The sequence below is a fragment of the Mizuhopecten yessoensis genome, unplaced genomic scaffold, assembly GCF_002113885.1.
Source record: "Mizuhopecten yessoensis strain PY_sf001 unplaced genomic scaffold, ASM211388v2 scaffold10701, whole genome shotgun sequence".
NCBI lineage: Eukaryota > Metazoa > Mollusca > Bivalvia > Pectinida > Pectinidae > Mizuhopecten > Mizuhopecten yessoensis.
The window spans coordinates 30,200-51,706 of record NW_018408678.1 but is presented as its reverse complement, the minus strand read 5'-3'; the positions used below and the strand labels follow the sequence as shown (position 1 = coordinate 51,706).

The following is a 21,507-nucleotide window of genomic DNA, read 5'->3' as shown; positions in this document are numbered from 1 at the left end:
TCAACTTATCCTTCTGCCTCGTGTCGGAGCAGTCGGCGAGATTGGGCTAGACCATTCTGTCCCTAGGGAGCAGTGGGCTCAGCAGTCAGTTATGCTGGAGAAGATTCTGCCACTTGTGGAACCCAGGCATGTCCTGGTATTACACTGTAGAGGAATCACCGGAGACAGTGGAGCGGAGGCCTATCTACTTCTGCTCTATTATGTGAAGAAGGCTGTGCGTCCTGACCAGAGAATACATCTCCATTGTTTCAGTGGAGATTCGTATGTTCGTGACCAGTGGACCAGTGCCTTCTCACAGCTGTACTTCGGATTCACCAGTATGGCTGCTAAGTTCAACAACCAGCAGTCCCAAGCCGTGAGGGGAATCAACTCTGAACGAGTACTGTTAGAGACGGACACTCCATATTTTGCCAGACCCGGAACCAAGTGCTCCGCACCAAACCAACTGTTCCGGACAGCGTCGTCTCTAGCACGTTACTTCAAGATGAACCCGGAATCACTGCTGGCTACATCTGTCCAGAACGCCCGACGACTGTATCGACGTGTGTATGGTATTGTATAACATCTATGGTCAGGGGTACCTGGTCTTTTAGGCCAGGTTTGTGCTTATAGTGCTACCCTGTACCTATACTCCAGAAGACTTAAAGAGGCTGGGCCTTGACTCTGTGTTTCATGGAGCAACAACCAGTAATAGAACATGTGGAAAACATAGGCTTATAGCTTGTGGGAACTTGAACTAAGGGTCAGGATATTCTCCAATTCAGGATCTCCCAGAACGAAGGACTTTCATTATAAAGTGGGGAGGAATGTTGTGTCGACGGTCTGTTTACATTACGTCATCCGGGCTTTCACCGGAAGTGAGGCGTAGCAGATCCCGTGATGCTTGGGTGAATATACCTGGACCCCAACTCTCTTCCTTCCAGGATTCCAGACTGTACGGACGGTTTATGATGCTCTGCATATTGTAGTCATTGTACCCCTTCATTCCTACAGCCTGCTCTACTTATAGTAGTGACAGTTTCTCGGTGACCTCACATATTGTTGGGCACCGTGACAGATACTTATTTACTAGTATTACTAGCGTTGTGAGCTATATCTCTCCTGCCTGACCAGTCCAGCGACATTGAGATATAGTCAACCACGTGGCGGCTTGGAAAACCAAGATAGAAGGTAATTATTACTTTAGTAGTAATCACCGTACTATCAAACTCTATGACAAACAGAGTTAATAGAATATCATAACAGGAACAGTATCTTTTTCCAGGATAACTGTTTTCGATCTCCTTTTTTTATTAATTTACATACAACCTGTGATTTCATACTCTATATATTGATCTAGATAACAACCAATCCTTTCCAGGAAATCGGTCTAATAAATATCAACAATTCTTACATCAGAAATTGCTTTAAATATAAAATATACATGTACCTACCCAAGACAATTGTTGTTAAGTATATCTATAAACGCATACTATTTATATGAGTTGTTTGCATTAACTTTTACACTTACGAACTGATATACAGTTTCGTTACCGTGTCTTCTGATTCATCAGAAAGTTCAAATTGTTGTAATTCATGCTCAAATATAAATGTTAAAGCCAAAATTGTATACAAATAAAAAACAACGGTCAATTAATTTTAGTTAGTGCCATTCATTTTTTCACGATACATTGTGTTTTGTGTATAGCGAGCAGAGGTACATGTAGTGGCGGCCGGTTATACAGGTAGGTAATTATACAGGTAGGTTATACAGGTATGAATGTGCGTTTATATCGACTCGAGTAGCTATTTATAGATGTGTATGGGGTCACCGACCAGGAAGTTCACAAACAATATAACATATAGTGTGTACATTCGCCCTGTATATTTACTATTTTATATCAGTATGTTTGGACCAGGAAGCTTGTAAACACTGTACATGAACTTAAACATGTATACATACGGCAGGATGTCTGATATTTACCTACAAAAACAAATTATTGGTGTCTCTCACCGTGAACTCAGCTTCTACTTGTTCATCGTTCTCCTTACAATCCAATCATCGACAGGTAGGTTGTGCTTCGTTCTATCTGTATAGAGTATGTTGATATCAGTCACTTGTGTGCGTTTATGTTTATATGTCAATTTAGCAAAGGGATCTTTCAAGTGTGGACAGATTTAAAGGATCGTAACTTTGGGAAATATGGGCAGTTTTCCGCCATAGCTCTTTATAAGAGCGTAGCTCCCTGGCTCCACAGACGTAGGACTTACACCGGATATAGCTAGTACCGAAGCGGGCGTCGACGCTAGGCGCAGACAAGCCACGGGATGTTTTCCGATATTTCTGATATTTTCTGGTAGCGTAGAGACAAATAAAGGAGCACAGCAATTATACAATGAACAATGATGTATGGGATGCAGATGATTTGTAAACTATTTCATACGATCTTAAGCTATTGGTAAAAAATGACTATAAAGTACCGGTACAAAATCATTTACAAAGAAAGAAGAAGAGATAACTATTAAAGTAGGACATATAATTCATAAGGTACATCTAGCCTTTATCTCTCCCAATGGTCCATAAATCCGTCAGAATCATGCCTAGCTGGTCAGTGGGAACATGAACACGTCGGATTAATAGTCATCGGTTCAATAAGCTATGTCTTATACGTGACCACCTGCGTGACCATCTACGCCTATACGACTATACCCTCATAAACTAGCTCGGTTATGAATCTGCGTGTTAAAACTTTCCGGCCTGTCCTTTCTCGGGCTATTTATAATCAATTACGCAACGGCGTAACATCGACTGTGTTACAGTATTGACCAATTTCAAATCTGTTTAGGCCTATTTTTATATAAATTATGAGTTGAAGGCCCATATTACTTTACAGTTGAGTATTATGTTGTGCATGTGTACATACCTGCGATGTTTGCCATAGTCGACATGAACTTTCCCAGTTTGTTTACGCCGACTGGTTGTGCTTTATATCACTTTTTGGATTTTGACATGGTTGGTGTAGGCCGATATATAAAACGGACGGTCGTTTAAAATAACATGGGGGAAAGAATGTTGTTAGAAGGATTATAGTCTGTTTCTAAGTAGTATGGGCAGTATTTACCTGTGTTTTTACTTGTGTTTACCTGTGTTTTCACCTGTGGTTAACCCTTCTATCTAAGCAGGGACGTGATGTTCTGTAATGCCGCATTCCGAAATATATGGTGTTGTTGAACCAGACGGTTCGTAAGAGGGATTCAGGATTGTTATAACCCAACTGCTTTGTTTCGTATAATCTGTTGATGTTATCACCGCATTTCATTTTTGTTTTGTTTTGATGACTTTTGTCACTTTTTGAAATTCCTTACTTGTCGAAATTTGAAATCCGTAATCATAACATTTCAGGTGCCTGTCAACACTGCATGAAATTCCCCTAAATAGTACTAGGTTCTAGATCTTTTCCATCCTTTCCTTTCACATTCATGAAAAATATGCAATGAATTTTGCTTGGTTCTTGAGGTGGATTTTGTATAATTCCAAATTTCATTTTGCACTTTGTACCAGGTTCTATGATTGGTTAATAGTAGCACATGTGACCCAAAAAGCAGCTGTTTATATTAGTATGAACGGCTGTTTTTCCAACGGGAAAAATGCAAGATCTACTGGTTATCATTAATATTTTTTATTGTATCTTTGTCTCATTTTTCATTATTCTAAGTATTTGAGTTTTTAAAAGAAATACCTTTAATCTACAGTTGACCATGCTCAAGACTTTGACAAATCGGATCACTTTTTTGCAAAAATACTTTGAAATCAATAAACGTGTTAACAGATCAGTTATAACAATGATGAAGCTTTAGAATATATAATCATGCACCATTGTTTGTCTACAGATGGTTAGTGTTTCACTTCAAATAGCACCAGAAAACGTAATTCAAACTCAAAAGTTAGTGTTTTGAAAGATAACCAGTGCGACGACTTTGCATTCTGTCTTGGACTATAGGAATAAATTCACACTCTAAAATACTTGTTTTCATATAAATTCCGAAGGTCATCATATAATGTTAACATGCTGACAAAAAAATCTTCAATTAAAGTGTAAGAAACTGCAAAAAAAATTATCCGATTTTGTTTCTGACATTCGCAAAAACTGGAAACGCTGATTTGTGACGAAAGATCAGAGCGCTCTATAAATATTCCCGCGTGAGCCCCGGGTGCTGATTTCGTTTGTAAGAACATCCATCGATATTCTTCCTTTGATACTTGAATATAGTTCATCCTCAAAATTTTCAATGAATGAATAAAATTAAATAAAAGATGGTTTGGTGATCCGATTTCTCCTTACACGATATCAATCTGACAAAGCTAAAACCGACAATATTTCAATGTTTCATATGGGTTCGCACAGTGACCAACTTAGTGGCGATATAAGGAATGAATCTGTATGTTTACAACATTAGAAAATATCAAATGAGGTGAATTTACTTACACATATTCATGTACTGTATTATCCCTAAATGTCCACGAACATGACGAACGCGGCATGCATGTAACCATTAGGCCTAGGGCTACACACGCCGTACATAACAAGGCCGAGATTACAAACAACCGAATCCCGGAGTTGGAATCAAGTTGGGTCCATCCTTTTGGAAAAAAGGCATGTCATTTTTTTCTAATCAGGCGTATTTTTTGGCATTTTTTTTTACGTAGATTCCAAATATGAAAAGAAAAAAGGGGGTTCTCGTTTTACTTTTTGAGATATTTAAGCTGAAAATTTCCCCCAAATTATGAAAATTAATTAAAAATATGTTTTCTACAATATATACAAAACTTAAGCTACCACCAAGTTGACTATTTTTACAACATTTTGTGATGTACTATCAAAAGCAAAAATAATAATGTATTTTTCTAATTTATGCATTTTTAATGGCCATCCATTCTCATCAAAATGCAATTTTTAACAAATTTACATCGAACAAATGCATTAAACAAGCAAAAATGCTGTCAAAACCCATGTCAACTTTATAAAACTTTGACAGAATACAGCCACGTATATATGCTTTTCGGTAAGCATAAAAAATATGGGGTTCTTAATGAAAATTTTGCAGTTTTGCTCACTTGAAGTTAGAACTCCGTTCCCCCAACCCATTTTGCCTATTCCTATTTTAATTGGTAAATGACAAAATTATGTCAAATTATTATCCATACTGTCAAAAATATGGATTCTTTATCGTGCACCACACTTATATTTGATATATGTTAAAATCAAGTGGCATTAATGCTCGGAAAATAAATAAAAATCAATATATCGAAGTTCCTATCCGTATTCCGGATCTTTGGACCGCCTCCATTCCAAAGGTGATGTGCTTGAATTCACTATTTGTTGTGTTGTTATTGTATATGCAGGTCGTTATATAAAATTCATATTGAACAAATATTTGCTACTATTACCAAGTCAACTTCTAATTATTGCTGTAGATGTATCATAACATAGACAATCGAGTTCAAAACCCGGTACAACGAGCGGAATGTGTCGTTTCCGCGATACAAGTTTCCGGAACTAAAACAATAGTGTCGCAAATAGTTTTGGTCATATGTATTACTTAAACTACTTGTATACACTGAGCATTAAAGACTGCTGTCGTCAAAATTATGTTAATAGCTGATTTTAATACATAACAATTCCATGTATAGATGTAAACAATTAGTGAATTACACATATTAGACATACACTGTATTTTCATCTATTCGAGCACTTGTCTACCTTGTTATTGCTCTTTTGGTCACACAGAGCATTAAATATCAATATCTTGTTTGACCATCATCTAAACATACAAGCTGTTAAAGCAGTTTCAGTAGTATAATTCACAACAGGTGACTGAAGAACTTGAGGACATCACATGCTAAGACAGGGCAGAGTAACCCCAAGAACCCCCCCCCCCCCCTCACCCCCCTCTCCGGCACTATACACATATACGTATATACGTGCCATTCCTGGATACGCGTGAACCATATAACATGCAGAGATTGTAACATCACTTTAAGTTATATCTATTGATGCAGGGTGAACTATTCGTAAAGTGTAAACCGGGGGTCGATGTATTGTTAGGAGTGAGTGAAAGAGATTGTTGCACAGTGTGATTGTGTAGTTTGTGGTATTTATGTTTTGTATATTGAATGATTTGCTTGGTTGTAAATAAATGTATATATATGTTGGTTATACTAGTTTGTATTAAGTTTGGCATAATATACCACACCTCGTGACACGAACAGCATAGATCGTTGCATGAATAAATAAATAAAATGTATGTGAACAATTCTGTTGCTATACTCGTGCCTGTAGCTATATATACATGTATCTATTTCTGTAACACCATCTTTGTTGTTCCTCAAATGTTGACGTTAAAGTGCATTGTTCATTTTGGCGCCAATTATCGTAGGTTGTATTGTGACGTCATAATTATCATGACGTCATCACCTTCTGTGTTGTGTTGTTGTCCTCCTGTCAACATGAATAAACAGTTCTCCTGATGAACCTCTAAAGAGAAGAAAGCGCTAGTGAAGTCGAAAAAACTCTTGTCTTTTGTTTATATATATATGTATATCTTGAAACATAGAACGTATGTAGACAAACTATTTCCTATAAACTGAGAATGTTTTCACATCATCTTGATACACAATTAATGAAAGGAAGGGATTACAAGTTTTTGAAATCGTAACACTGCTATCAACACCCTATACAATATATTGTTATATTTTTAATCGTCGTCTTACTCCATGGTTGAAACAGAAGAAAAGTTCAAGCAAAAAAGCCTTGGCAGTGACAGAGGTTGTAAAGATGATATATAATCTCTTCAGACAATCGAAAGTTGTCAAACCTAGACACATGCACGTCGTGTATTGCTTTAGGGACGCACTTTGATAGGTAGTCCATGAACTGCTATGTATAAATTAGAACGGACTAATGGTATGTGGTCGTTTTTTTGAAATCAATAACTCTAGTATGAAACGATAAAGATGGTGTTATATGCCCGTTAAAAACACGTCTGCATGCTTCAAAATCTATCATATGTCAGACAAAAAATACGCCAACATTATGCAAAAATGAATTAACCAATCAAATGATCGGAATGCCGACAGTGAATAGAAAGGTTATAAATACGGGAGTGAAACCGACAAAATTTAATTCTGACTTCGACATCTAGAGGAGGGCACGTCGCTAGATATTGTTCTAATTAATGTTAATATTATTATTGCAGAAACAATGGAAAAAAGAAAAGCTCCGATGAATGAATCAACTCAGCCTAAAAAGGGGAAATGGTCTTGTCCACATTGTGACAAATCATTTGAGCACAAAAAGACACTTACGAGACACATTGCAGAACACGGAGATAGAAGGTGGAAATGTGACGTGTGTAACAAAGAGTTTGGAAGGAAAGATCGGCTTACAAGGCATAAGAAAGTTCACGGGGAACCACTGCATTTGTGTTGTGGAAAATCTTTCTGGAGGACTGACAAATACATCAAACATTTGAAATCACACGAGAGCAATCAACAAGGAGGAGGCATAGACGAAAACAGAGACAATGACAAAGAAAACAGTCAACCGCAAATTAATGCATCTACTAATCAAGCGTTGAACGATTCGGACCGCCAAACTAGCCCCAAAGTGGATGAAGATAAACAATGTACAGAGAAAGCACTCGGTTGATCCTTCCAAGTTCTCACCATTCCAGCCGAAGGGTTACTTAAATAAGACGTCACAACTTTCCTTCATCAACAGTACGATACAATAAAGAAGAAAATAGATAGCGCTGGTGTCCGGGGAGGTGTAAAATGGTACTTATCCATTCAACTGCAGTTTTCTAAACCAAACGGAGAGACCGTAGAATGAGTCACACCCCATTTCCGTGGAAAATATCAGATAACTTTAAAGTCATCTGACATCGACGAAAGAATGCGGGAATCTATCTGGAAGACTCAGAATTCTTTCATAGAATACCAGCGACAGGGTAGTAATTGGAAATTGGACAAGGTGCTTCAAATACAGATACACTTTGCCCGATACAAGCCTCTCAAAGGGTCTAGTTATATTTCGCTACCGGTCAAGTTGAGGTCTAAGCATGCCATCATCAACGTCCAAAAGAAGGACAAAAAATGTTTCATGCGGTCGATTCTAGCTGCATTACACCCAGTCAAAAGAGATTCCCAGCGTGTTACTTAATACATAGACCACCACCACGAGTTGAACTTTGATGGTATTTCCTTCTCCGTCAAGGTAGCCGACATCAATAAGTTCGAAACACAGAACAGTATCACTGTCAACGTCTTTGGATATGAGAAGGGGTCCTTATTTCCAATCCACGTGACTAAGCAAAGATTTGACTTACTAGTAGATTTACTGCTGATTTCAGATGGACGCAAGTCACACTACTGCTGGATCAAGAACGTGAATGGGCTCCTATATGCTCAGTATACCCACGGGCATAGATACTACCACTGTATGTATTGCCTGCAAGGTTTCACCAAAGAACGAATTCTCAACGACCATATATCCTACTGCCGAGAACATGGGACGCAGAAAGTTAAACTACCAACAGAAGAGGACAAATGGCTGTTCTATAAGGACATAAGAAAACAGCTTAAAGTACCTTACATCATATATGCGGACTTCGAGTCTTTCCAAGTGCCAATACAGAGATGTGAGGTTGACCCAGAGAAAACACATACAACATGTTCCATCTAGTTTCGCTTACAAAGTCGTAGGGATCACACAAGAAACATCTAATGAACCCGTGGTCTACAGAGGACCGAATGTTACAGACAAGTTTGTAGAATGTATGCTGAGAGAACAGGAGGAAATAGAACAAAGATTAAAAAACGTGAAGCCGATGGTCATGACTGGGAGAGATTGGCAAACCTTCAGCAGTGCAGTAAACTGTCACATTTGTGGAAGAGAACTAGGGGACGGATTCTTGTTGTTTTTCACAATCTGAGGAGTTACGATTTCCATCTTATCATGCAAGCTATAGGAAAGGTGTCAGATAAAGAGATCAAATGCATACCCAACAACATGGAGATAGGGTGTATGGACTTCATCGATAGCTTCCAGTTGATGGGAACATCACTGGATAAACTGATCGCAAATTTATCAGCTGAAGGGAAGGAGAAATTTGAACACATGACACGACATTTTGGTGATGAGAAAATCGAGCTCCTTTTAAAAAAACAGGTGTATCCCTACGACTACTTCGATGGTCCACACATATTTCAAGAAACCAAATTACCATCACAAGAAGCATTTTGCAGTAGTCTTACTGGAGAAGATGTATCCTATGAAAAGTACCATCATGCTTGCAAAGTCTGGAACAATTCAACATACCAAATTTCGGTGAATATTCAGACCTTTATGTCATGACAGATGTTCTGTGTGTTGTGTTCGAGAATTTCCGAAATCTATCTCTGGAATCGTATGGGCTCGATGCAGCTCATTTTTACACCGCCCCTGGATTAGCGCTAAAAATGACCAATGTTAGACTCGAACTGCTAACCGACATCGATCAGCACTTATTTATTGAGAAGGGCTTGGGAGGCCACGGAACGAGTAAACGTGACGAAAGACGAGTTGTCTGACTACAGCAAGACTTTATGGCGGAGGCTGGTAGACTGTGGAAAGCCACACGATGATGAAAAGCTTCACGACTGTTTGGATCATTACAATTCCGCAGCAAAACTCGTACCCAATCTCAGTAACAAGGAAAAGTTTGTCTTACATTATAGGAACTTGAAACAGTACCTCTCATTGGGAATGCGTTTGACCATGGTTCACAGAGTGTTAACATTCAAGCAGTCGCATTGGCTGAAGTCGTATAATGATTTTAACACGGAGAGAAGGAAACTATCTCGAAACAATTTCGAGAAAGATTTCTACAAGTTGATGAACAAAGGCGTTTTCGGGAAGACTATGGAAAATTTGAGGAAACGGATGGATGTCAAACTGGTCAACAGTGAGAAGAGGGCCATACAATTAACATGTAAACCCACATTCCACGAATTCAGGATATTTACAGAGGATTCGGTCGGTGTCCACATGCTTAAATCGAAACTTTATTTGAACCGACCATCTACGTCGGATTCTCCATCCTGGACATCTCCAAAACTCTGATGTATGATTTCCATTACAACTATATCAAGCGGAAATTTGGATCTTCTGCCCGTCTTCTCTTTACCGATACTGACAGTCTAGCATATACCATTCAGACTGACGACTTTTACAAGCATATGCTAGAGGACAGTGATTTATTCGACACATCGGAGTACACGAAATACAGTCCCCTCTACAATACCAAAAACAAGAAGGTACTGGGTAAAATGAAGGACGAAACTCATGGCAACGCGACCCATGCCTTTGGTAGACTCACATCTAAAATGTACGCCTACACATATGACATCACGGGGGAGAAGGATGGTAAAGAAGTGACAGCACACGTAGAATCGCAGAAGGCGAAATTCATCAAGAAATATGTTATTGCAAAACACACCCGTTTCGAGCAATACAAGGAATGTCTTCTTCAAAAGAAGGTGATCATGTCTTACATGAATCAGATCAGAAGTTACAAGCATCAACTCTATAACATATCACTGACCAAAATGGGTTTGTGACCATTCGACGACAAGCGATATTTGCTCGACGATAGGATCACTAGCTACATGTATGCATATGGCCATTGGAGAATAGCAAGTTAGGAGAGTGAACTACCCTAGAAAGGTCAAATTTCAAGACCTCGTGTTATGGGAAAGGATCACCCTAGTACCGTATTGTGGGTGGTAGACGACTCTCAGTAGTGCATATACATATTTTGTCCATTTTAGAGTAGGCTTGATGTACAGGCAGACACAAGATGGGTCCCTGACTTGTGTACTGTCTCATTGACAGGGACTATAAATGTTGATTAATTGTCAAAGTTGTCGAATTACATGTTTACCCACAATGCATCATATAGTGTATAACTAGAGGATTCGACTGAAAACTTCTCATTTCATACCTGGACACCGAAGAGTACACATCGATATGAAGTACCAGTGTCATATTTGCTTGAGTGAATATATCTCGCCACATGATTCAAAACGTCACGTCAGACACAATCATCAGGAAGGACAGCCGTCCTACCATGGAGATGGAGTCACGAAGCAGCAGAAGCAGCAAAAACAACAACAACAACTACAGCAGCAGCAGCAGCAGCAGCAACCATCCTACATAGACATTATGAAGCAGCCGGTATATGCTGTTATTAACCAGCAGCAGCAGCAGCAGCAGCAGCAACAGGATTTCGTTTTTAAACACCCCTTCACTGCAAATGTGGAAAGACTTACTTTGTCAATTTACTGCTACAAAACTGCTTGACCAAAATATCACCTCCTCCACAAACGATGGCAGCCCCTCTATGACGTTATCATGGCAACCGTTATACCTGAGGTTGAATTTATTCAGGGGATACCGCTGGATTTAGACCAGGATTCCTTCCTGAATCCAGGAGTAAGAAACCTTGTCATCTTGGACGATCTGATGTCGACATCAAACAAGGACCCTCGCATCAACGAATTGTTTACGGCGGGAAGCCACCACAGAAACATGTCTGTCATTGCCATCAATCAGAACCTCTACTACAATAAAGACCCCACACAGAGGAGAAATTGTCACTTTTTGGTATTGTTCAATAATCCAATCGATAAACAGCAGATCATGACTTTAGCCAGACAGATGTACCCTGAAAATGTTCAACACCTGATGAGACATTTCAAGGAAGCCACCACCAAGCCGTACGGATATCTTCTCGTCGATATGAAACCATCAACACCCGAGTCATTACGCATGCGCAGTGCCAGTGATATTATTTCTGGACAGCCTAAAAAGGGCAGAAAGACCAAACTAAGAATCATTTTGAGGTTGACACTCCGGCCGAGCGGACGTATTACCAGCAGCAACAACATCATCAACAACAACATCAAGAGCTGTTCTTAGAAACAGAAGATATGTCTGCCTGTGACGATTGTGGGATAGTGTTCCAAGACATACATGATTTACAAAGACACGTTAAGAGGTGGTGTTCGGAAAACGACTCCCTTAAAAGAAAACGAGAATCTATAGACGAAGAAGATGAGTCTAAACCAAAAAGGGGGATCGCATATGAAGATATGGAGTCCGGCGAGGAAAAAAGAGATACTGAAGAACACGAAGCTTTCGATAGCATGATGAATGAAGTCAGGTCTGCAAACGAGGAGAAATGGAATCAAAAGTATGAGAAATACGTAAATGAAGGTATGTCTGAAGGCGATGCCCAGGAGAAAGCAAACGAAAAGATGAAATCTAAAAACATGGATCTATTTAACGAAAAATACGAGTCTATGATAAGATATATTCTTCAGTTACAAGACGGATTGGTTCACGAGAAAGTCATGGAAGATGTCGAAGAATTCGTTGACGATGGTTATGAGGATCGCAAAGCGATCACGATGGCACTCAAAAAAGAACCGTCATGTCTTAGAAGAGATGTGGGATGATGATGATGATGATGGTGATGATGATGAATCCGAAGATGAGGATAATGAAGAGGAAGAGTCTGAGAATTCTGAAGAAAACTAATAAAAGAAACAATACATCAGAACGAACCTCATTATAACACCTGGCACTCGACGAGGAAGGATGCCTTCCTGGGAAGATTATTTAAGAGATATTTACTTCAATCCTACCAATGCTGGGAATTTCTCTGGACCAGACAAACTGTATAGATATGTAAGGAAAGCCGGGAAACATGTCTTCAGAAAATCAAGAGAAGAAAATGGCTTCAAAGACAAGAGCCTTACAGCCTTCAGAGATCCCTCCGACGTTCATTCAAACGAAATAGGACCAATGGTCTGCAGATCTCATGGACATGGTCAAGTTCAAAAGTGAAAACAACGTTAATTCCTACGTACTCGTGGTGATAGACGTGTTCTCTAAGTATCTGTGGATGAGGCCGCTAAAAGACAAGAAAGGGGCATCTGTGGCAAATGCATTACAGAACATTTTATATGAGGGGAGACAACCTAGTCGGATCCGTACCGATCAGGGCCAAGAGTTTAGATCAAAGGAGGTGAATGCTGTATTGAATCAATACCACATCCAGCATTTATATGCCCAAAACGTAACCAAAGCTGCCGTGGCCGAGCGTGTCATCAAGACTATTTAATCCAGATTGTATAGATATTTCACGCATAGAAGAAATAACGAATATGTAAAGAAACTCCAGACGTTTGCCGACAGCTACAATCAGACGTATCACCGGACAATCGGTATGGCCCCAAACAAATCTAACTAAAGACAAAGACACGTCTATTTGGTGGAGAATGTATTGGCCGAAAAAACAGCCAGTCTTACGAAAAACGAAGAAGCTTCGTTAGCCGTTTAAGTTCAAGGTGCGAGATAAAGTAAGATTGTCTCATTTGAGGAACCCTTTCTGACGAGAACACGACGAAAAATGGACGGGGGAGATATTTACCATCTCTCAAAAGATACTACGTGGAGGCTTGCCTGTGTACAAAGTCAAAGACTACGATGGCGATGAAATTAAAGGTACTTTCTATCAATCCGAGCTACAGAATGTTGACGTAAGGGACGACAATATGCTGAAGGTGAAAACCATATTGAAAACTAGAGGAAAAAGGCCGTAACAAACAACACTACGTGAAATGGCTAAATTGGCCTAAGAAATTCAATTCCTGGATACGCGCATTAGATGTAACCGATTTGTAGGTGAGTGAACTACCCTAGAAGATGTCAAGACCTCGTGTTATGGGAAAGAGCGTACATATAAACATATCGCTTCAGTATCATAACATGGGTGGTGGGTGACTCTCATGTAGATGTAAATATTAATATATTGTCCATGATAGAATAGGTCATATGTGTAAGGATGGATGTGGGATGGCTCTCCGACCCACGTTCATTCCATCGCGACGGGGAAATGTTGATAAATTGTTGTACATATATCGTCTTCTCGTTGTTGTTTTCATAACCGGTTGAGACCGATTTGATTATTTCTAAACATGATGCAATCGGACCGCTACAAATAGATGCAGTCAGGAAAAACCAAAATGGATGAGAACCCCCCCCCCCCCCCCCATACCCATGATATCATCGATCGGTACCCCCCTCGTATGTAGGTTGTCGCTATAAATAGATGCAGTCAGGAAAAACCCAAATACATGAGAACACCCCCCCCCCCCCCTGTTACGTCATCGATCGGTACCCCCCTGCCGAAGGGGGGTGCCACTAGGGGGGTGCCGAGAAGGTGGTAAGGATTATATAGGGGAGTGCACCGGATGACCCTGCGCCAAAAGCGGCACTTTCCTACTACTAATCACAGTCAGATATTGTCGGTATCGCTAATAATTATAATATAAAGCCTAATTTACTTGTTGGGATTGGGTGGTGGTTGAGGTGGCAGATTTTGTTTACGTAATAGATACTGATATGACGTTAAAGAAAACAAATGGGTAACGCCATTAATAGCAAATCATAGCCAGCAAAACCTTAGACAACGTTATCCACCAAAGCCAGAGAAAAACTGAAATTCGGCAAGTGGTACCTGTGTAGCGTCCAAATGTCCCAACATGATGCTGAGCCATTTTTTTTCAATGATATTTACTTACATCTTATGAGGAATTTGTGAGACAACCAACAGGTTGTCGCTATAAATAGATGCAGTCAGGAAAAACCCAAATACATGAGAACCCCCCCCTGTTACGTCATCGATCGGTACCCCCCTGCCGAAGGGGGATGCCAGGGAGGTGGTATGGATTATATAGGGGAGTGCACCGGATGACCCTGCGCCAAAAGCGGCACTTTCCTACTACTGTGAATAGAAGACGAATACATGTACGAAATAGAGAAATGACTCACCGGTTCTATGTGAACGTTCAACTGAACAATATCGCAACTCTTTTGCAAAAACGTCTTTGAAATCAAAGACTTCCGCCTTCGATTTTGTACTAAGCGTGTGATCCTTGGATTTCGAAATTGCAGGAAATAGAGAGCATCACATATGATTGTGTACAACAGATCGTACACACATTCTAATTCGTTGTCATGCGCTAAACTTAAAACATTCCACATCTACAAGTTTCTAAACTATACCTTAATTTCGGCCGGTATAGCAACATGCGCACTAAGTGCTGAACTACATGTTATTATATGAAGTTATTTATAATTATTTAAGCTTCCCATAGTGGTATAACATGTGGTTCTAAGTAATCAGTTAAAATATATTGAGTCTAATCATCATTACTTTGTATAATGTTGTGTCGTAGATTTTTATCCGTAATCCGCGCTCCGCATCCGCAATCGCTGTCGCCTAGTCTCGTGTGTTACTTTCGTTTTGATGGAATGTATGTGAGTGTGACGTGATTGTGTATGTTTTTTTTATACCTGTTGACCAGTGCAACTGACCTCTGACACCTGTCGAATTGCGTGATATTTCCCACGTAAATGTTTCTTCGCTTCTTTGCGTTTTTAATCACTTCCTAACTGTTGCTCGAAGCGGAAACATCGTTGTACTTCCAGATTAAAGAGATACATACATAAATATAACCTTTCATCATGATTATATCAGTTGATCCCCGGTACCACATACAGCATAAATAAATTACCAACTGAAATGAAGGCATTTAGTACTCAACTTTTGTAACAGAACCCAAACACCACGCATTTTTTTTTTTTAATCTTAAGCTTTTGTAAAACTATTTAATGAACAACTTAGCAAATATGCAAATACTATTTGTTATAAAGGTAATTGACCTCATACCTCAAACTACTTTATGTGAAGTTATCTATGTTGTGACAATAGTCAAGATAATTTGCAGGTTCATGAACGCATGCATCATACTATAATTTAACGGATACGTACAGGTACACCTCACATTACGACACGTACCGCGGTACGATACTTACGATACGATACGTATCACGATACACATTTCTGCTTGAAAAATCAACTTTATAATGATTAAGTGCAGGATTTTACAGGGTCTTGTCATGAAAATTTAAATTGTAAAGATTATGAATATTCTTTTAAATAAATGACATGTTTCACTTTCATTCTTTGTTTTTCTGTTATTTTTAACCTTAATACATACAGAGCACATCCTTATATGTTTTGATGCAGAGCTAAAGGTAAATATTATGAAAAGATATTTGTATAGGAGTTCAGTACTTTTGGGTATAACTGCACAGTGGACTACATGTACATCTTTACTTCAGGAATTTAAAACAATAAGTACACTTTTTCGATATAAGTGAAGAAAAGAGTGATAGGTTCAGTATTGTTATAGTGTATCGCTATACAGTCAACCAAAATAATTCGATCATATACTCAAGAGAGGAAACGATATGATGCGATGTATCGTTTTAACTTTTATGTAAATCTTATCTGTATTACGTCCCTTTTTTCATTATAAACTACCTTCTAACACAGATGCTGTCACATTGACGGGGTCGTCTGGGTACGCTGTCCCCGGGAGTGAGTTTACACTGACGTGTGACGTACCAAAGGAGGCAAACAGTGTCCAGTTGTACCGCCGTCCTGACGTGACTGCTATACTAGGTTATATACAAGTAGCTGTTGGTCAATGTTACAACACCGCTCCTACTACTCCTGTGCTCTGTAGCCCGGATGTCTGCTCCTGTACTACCACCTCGACTAACTACGGTACAGTGTTCCAGTGGGTCATACAGCCACAGACAGGGGACCATGTATCTGTGTGGTATTGTCGTCGTACCAACCCAACTCTACCTGAAGCTGACAAGGTTGTAAACAGTCCTGACTACACGCTTAACGTGGCAGGTAAGTACATTGTTGTTGTGTTTACAAAAAAATATCCATCTAGAAAAGCTAAACTTCAGAATGGCTATATGTTAATATTTGAGTTGGATATCAGGGGCCATAGAAAAAAAAACGGGCTTACACATACAAAATCCGTGCCATTTGTCAAAAAAGTAGACACTGAAATAAAACAAAAGATGACACAATGTTATCAAGAGAATATCTTAATCGACCTTTGAATTAATTATTTACTAAATACTTATAAAACTTCATCATACTTTCCGGAATATTTAATATGTCATGGTCATCTGTTACTTCCAATCCGGTATTTTCGGTGTTATAGTATGCTGACAGGAGTAAACTTTCAAAATGAAGAAGGCTTCCAATAGTTCAAAAAATATATTAACCTTCTTCAATCAAAAATCACGTAATACTGATTCAAAAGGTGACACAATTCCTGCCACGACGTCGGTTACTACATTGTAAAAACCCGGTACATGCAAATATTGCTGATAATCTAACAAGTCCATCGGCAGGCCCAATTATCACACAGCAAAGCACGTGCTTGGACCCTCCAAATCCAAGAAAGACACTCCAGCAAGGACCATTATACATTCACATGGGATTTAATTCCCAGCAAGAAATCAACTCAGAACAAGTTTTCCACAATCTATTGACGACACCGTCTCAGTGACGGGGCCTGAACACATTTGGATTTCCTTCAATGCAGTTCAGACCGTTTTGGGTTTAACGATATTGTCGATAGAAAATACAAGAATTTATTTTTCTAATCAGGTGATTTGACGAAGACTTCTTATACATTCTCGCAGGGAAAATATGAATTAGTATTATCGCAAAAAGAAGTGGGACCCAGAACTTCTCCGTCATGGCATTTAGACTGGTTAGATAGAAAATATACTTCTGGTAGCATGACTGCAAAAATAGGGTAGATTGGTCGGGATTTATATACTTTTCTTCCACAATCATCATAGGTTTCCTTATTCCCGATTTATTGGAGAAACATGCTAGGAGTTGATAAACATTTTTGGTTACCCGCTAGTGAGTAACACCCTGGACGTGATTTCATTGGTCATTTTTTTTTTACTTATGACGTCACGTAACAATGTTTTGCGACGTCATCTTCCATTATGACGTCATGATTCACGGCAATTGTTTCCACAATCGGATGCATACATAACGTACTTTCAAGGGAAACAGATGGCTTTCAAAATAAATATTAACATTATGGGAGAAAAAGGATCCAAACTCGTGATGGTAGAATACCATGTTTATCTAACTCTCGTTAGTTAATTTTAGAATTGTAAAAGACACTCGGTAAACCTCGTGTCTTTATTCAATTTGAAAATTAACTAACTCGATTTAGATAAACAAGATAACCAACCCTCACTCGATGGGGAACCTCTATATAACTAATAGAACTTTCAATTATATATTTTGCTCCTTCTGTTTTGAGAAGGACGGGGCTAATTCATTTGATTTTATGAGCTGCTTTTATTAACGTACTCAAAAGGCGCCTGATTTGATAAGCAATGTCTAAAATCATGATTAGAAAAGTAATTGATTCTAAATAAGACTAAAGTTAAGCGGAAGTCGGTTTCACTTTGTATTTTTTACTGAATAGTTCACAGAAAAATTTCTATGAATACGGACAACGTAGTACAGACCTTCATAACACAAAAGAATAGGAAAGTGTCTCTTATCTATCGACAGTTCTAGCTGTAAGCTGTAAATTGCATGTTGGCTGGGTAACGTGTAGTGTAAAATAAACATAAGTTATGTGATGTTTTTCATTTCAGCGCATTTGACCCTAAAATACATAAATGTATGTCTTTAAATAACTGTCTCGGATAACAATTTGAATACCTTGTATACCTTAGCATTCTGCCGTTAAGAAAAGAAAAACCTACTTCGGCTTAAAGTGAATGTTATCGTTAAACACCTTTCATACGTATTTCATGTATTATTTCGAATGCAAAGAAAAGTAATTATTACTTATTCTGTGTGTGTGTGTGTGTGTGTGTGTGTGCGTGTCTGTATAATACAAGTATTATTGCTAATGGTGAACAATATATATAATTGACTCAGCATTTATGTAATTGCAATCAAGGTAGCATTGCCGCGGAGTTTCCTCCCGTCTCTGTCAGTATGTGTATGTTACTTTCTGTGTCATGAGAGATCACTCTCCAAATATGTATGTAATATTATGTATTATATTTATGTATACCTATGGGTCGTAAGGCCCCCGGAATGAACTTGATAATCTTGAATCTAAATCTTGAATGCTTCGTCAAATCTTAAAAGTAATTTTCCGTCGGGGGGCTTGCCCTGCCCTGGACTCGCTGGAGGCCTGGGCGGCCCCATCACCCCTCGCCTGGGCTTACACATATCGATGGGCCTAGCTATGCCCCTGGATATTGTGTATGCAATGATCTGTGGCAGTTGTTTTCGTTGTGACTTGCGCCAACGTATGACTCTTCACAGACAACAGACATGAGGTGACAATCTCATATTTTAACTGTTAATACAAATATACATCCTTTCAGTGCAAAAGATGAAATCCCGATGATATTGTGTAAAGAGCGTAGGAGAATCAATATTATATATCAAAATATTGTTTACATTATTTTAACAGCACATATTGATGCATAAGTGTCTGATTTAAATTGTCGACTTTTAGCTTCGAGCTATGGGGAATTTCCCTTTAGCTCAGTGGTAGAGCGTCCGAATAGGAAGTCTTGGATCGCGGGTGCGATCTCCGGTGGAATCACACTACTCTCCCTGTTACACATGAATACATAATACAAATGCATTTGGAAAGTATGTTGCTATACTAATTCCTGTAACGAAATGCCTCTTGTTGTAACTGCAAATTATTTTTTTCACAAATGTTGACTTCAAAGTGCATTGCTTGTTTTGGTGTAATATTTAGTATTGTGACGTCATAATGTATCAGGATGTCATCATTTTCTAGGCCGTGTTGTTGTTCTGCCAACTTGAATAAGTAGTTAGGGATTAATGATAAACTCATTTCTTTTATATTTATGTAATAGTCGTCTTTACTCTCGATATACGACAACTCCCGGAGTAGTACAAAAGTACCGCTTTTGGCGCAGGGTCAGCCGGTGCACTATATATTCCTTACCACCTCCCGGCACCCCCCCTAGTGGCACCCCCCTTCAGCAGGGGGGTACCGATCGATGACGTCACAGGGGGGTTCTCATGTATTGGGGTTTTTCCAGACTGTCTCTATTTATAGCGACAACCTATATACGAGGGGGTACCGTTATGATGATGTCACGGGTTTTCCGCGATTGCACCACGTTTAAAAATATCGAAACCGGTTTCATCCGGATCGGTGATGTTCTCGAATGTTCTAATACAATAACAACACAAATATACGTACAACATTTTATTGTCTCTGTCGATAGAACAGACACGGGTCAGAGACCCATCCCGCGTCAGCCCTTACAATACAAAGCCTAGCATGGACAATATTTACATCTACATGAGAGCCATCTACCACCCGCAATACGGTACTAGAACGATATGTTTATATGTACGCTCTTTCCCATAACGCGGGGTCTTGAACATTTTCTAGGGTAGTTCACTCTCTTACAAATCGGTTACATCTGATGCGCGTATCCAGGAATTAAATTTCTTAGGCCAATTTAGCCATTTCACGTAGTGTTGTTTGCTACGGCCTTTTCCTCTGGTTTTCAATATGGTCTCTACCTTCCACATGTCATCCTCCCTTACGTCAACTTTCTGTAGCTCGGACTGATAGAAAGTACCTTTAATTTCATCGCCATCGTAATCCGTGACTCTGTACACAGGTAAGCCTCCACGTAGGATCTTTTGAGAAATGGTAAATATCTCCCCCGTCCATTTTTCATCGTATTCCCGTGTGAATGGATTCCTGAGATGTGACAAACGCACTTTATCCCCTACTTTAAACTTGAACGGTTTACGAACTTTTTTAGTCTTTCGTAAGATCGGCTCTTTCTTCGGCCAGTACATCCTCCACCAGACAGATGTTTCGTTATTTTTGTTAACCTTAGTTGGAGCTGTCCCAATGGTCCTGTGATACGTCTTGTTGTAGCTGTCGGCGAACGTCTGGAGTTTTGTCACGTATTCGTAATTCCTTATGTGTGTGAAATATCTATACATTCTTGACTTGATGGTCTTGATAACGCGCTCGGACACGGCAGCCTTGGTTTCGTTTTGGGCATAAAGATGCTGAATGTGGTATTGATTTAGGAGAGAGTTTACTTCCTTGGATCTGAATTCTTGCCCCTTATCGGTGCGGATCCTGCTAGGTTGTCTCCCCTCGCTGAGAATCTCACGAAGAGCCTTTGTTACGGATGCCCCTGTTTTGTTTTTTAGAGGTTTCATCCATAGAAATTTTGAGAACACGTCTATCACCACGAGTACGTAAGAATAACCGTTGTTTTCGTTCTGAAACTTGACCATGTCTATGAGATCGGCAGACCATTGGTCGTCGATTCCTGTCACCAAGATTCTGTTTCGTTTGAATGGACGTCGGAGGGATCTCTGAAGGCTGTAAGGCTCTTGTCGTTGTAGCCATTTTCTTATCTTGTATTTGCTGATGACGTATTTCCCGGCTTTCCGTACATATCTATACAGTTTGTC

The 21,507-nt window shown here is 39.3% G+C and overlaps 1 protein-coding gene across 1 annotated transcript; it reads left to right on the top strand.

The window, feature by feature from the left end:
* The first annotated feature begins 1,833 nt into the window (after positions 1–1,833).
* On the top strand, positions 1,834–19,656 carry LOC110461882. The gene is made up of 3 exons (XM_021515603.1): positions 1,834–2,048; positions 16,489–16,857; positions 19,535–19,656. The coding sequence occupies exons 1-3, from the start codon at positions 1,919–1,921 to the stop codon at positions 19,654–19,656; spliced, it is 621 nt and encodes a 206-aa protein (XP_021371278.1). The 5' UTR covers positions 1,834–1,918.
* Positions 19,657–21,507: the final 1,851 nt, after the last annotated feature.

Bases quoted from the DNA above. Each gene is read 5' to 3' on its own strand.
- LOC110461882 (XM_021515603.1), top strand. From the start codon at position 1,919: ATGAACTTAAACATGTATACATACGGCAGGATGTCTGATATTTACCTA. The intron at 2,049-16,488 runs GTAGGTTGTGCT...CTTCTAACACAG, and splicing joins TACAATCCAATCATCGACAG to ATGCTGTCACATTGACGGGG. The intron at 16,858-19,534 runs GTAAGTACATTG...GTCGACTTTTAG, and splicing joins CTACACGCTTAACGTGGCAG to CTTCGAGCTATGGGGAATTT.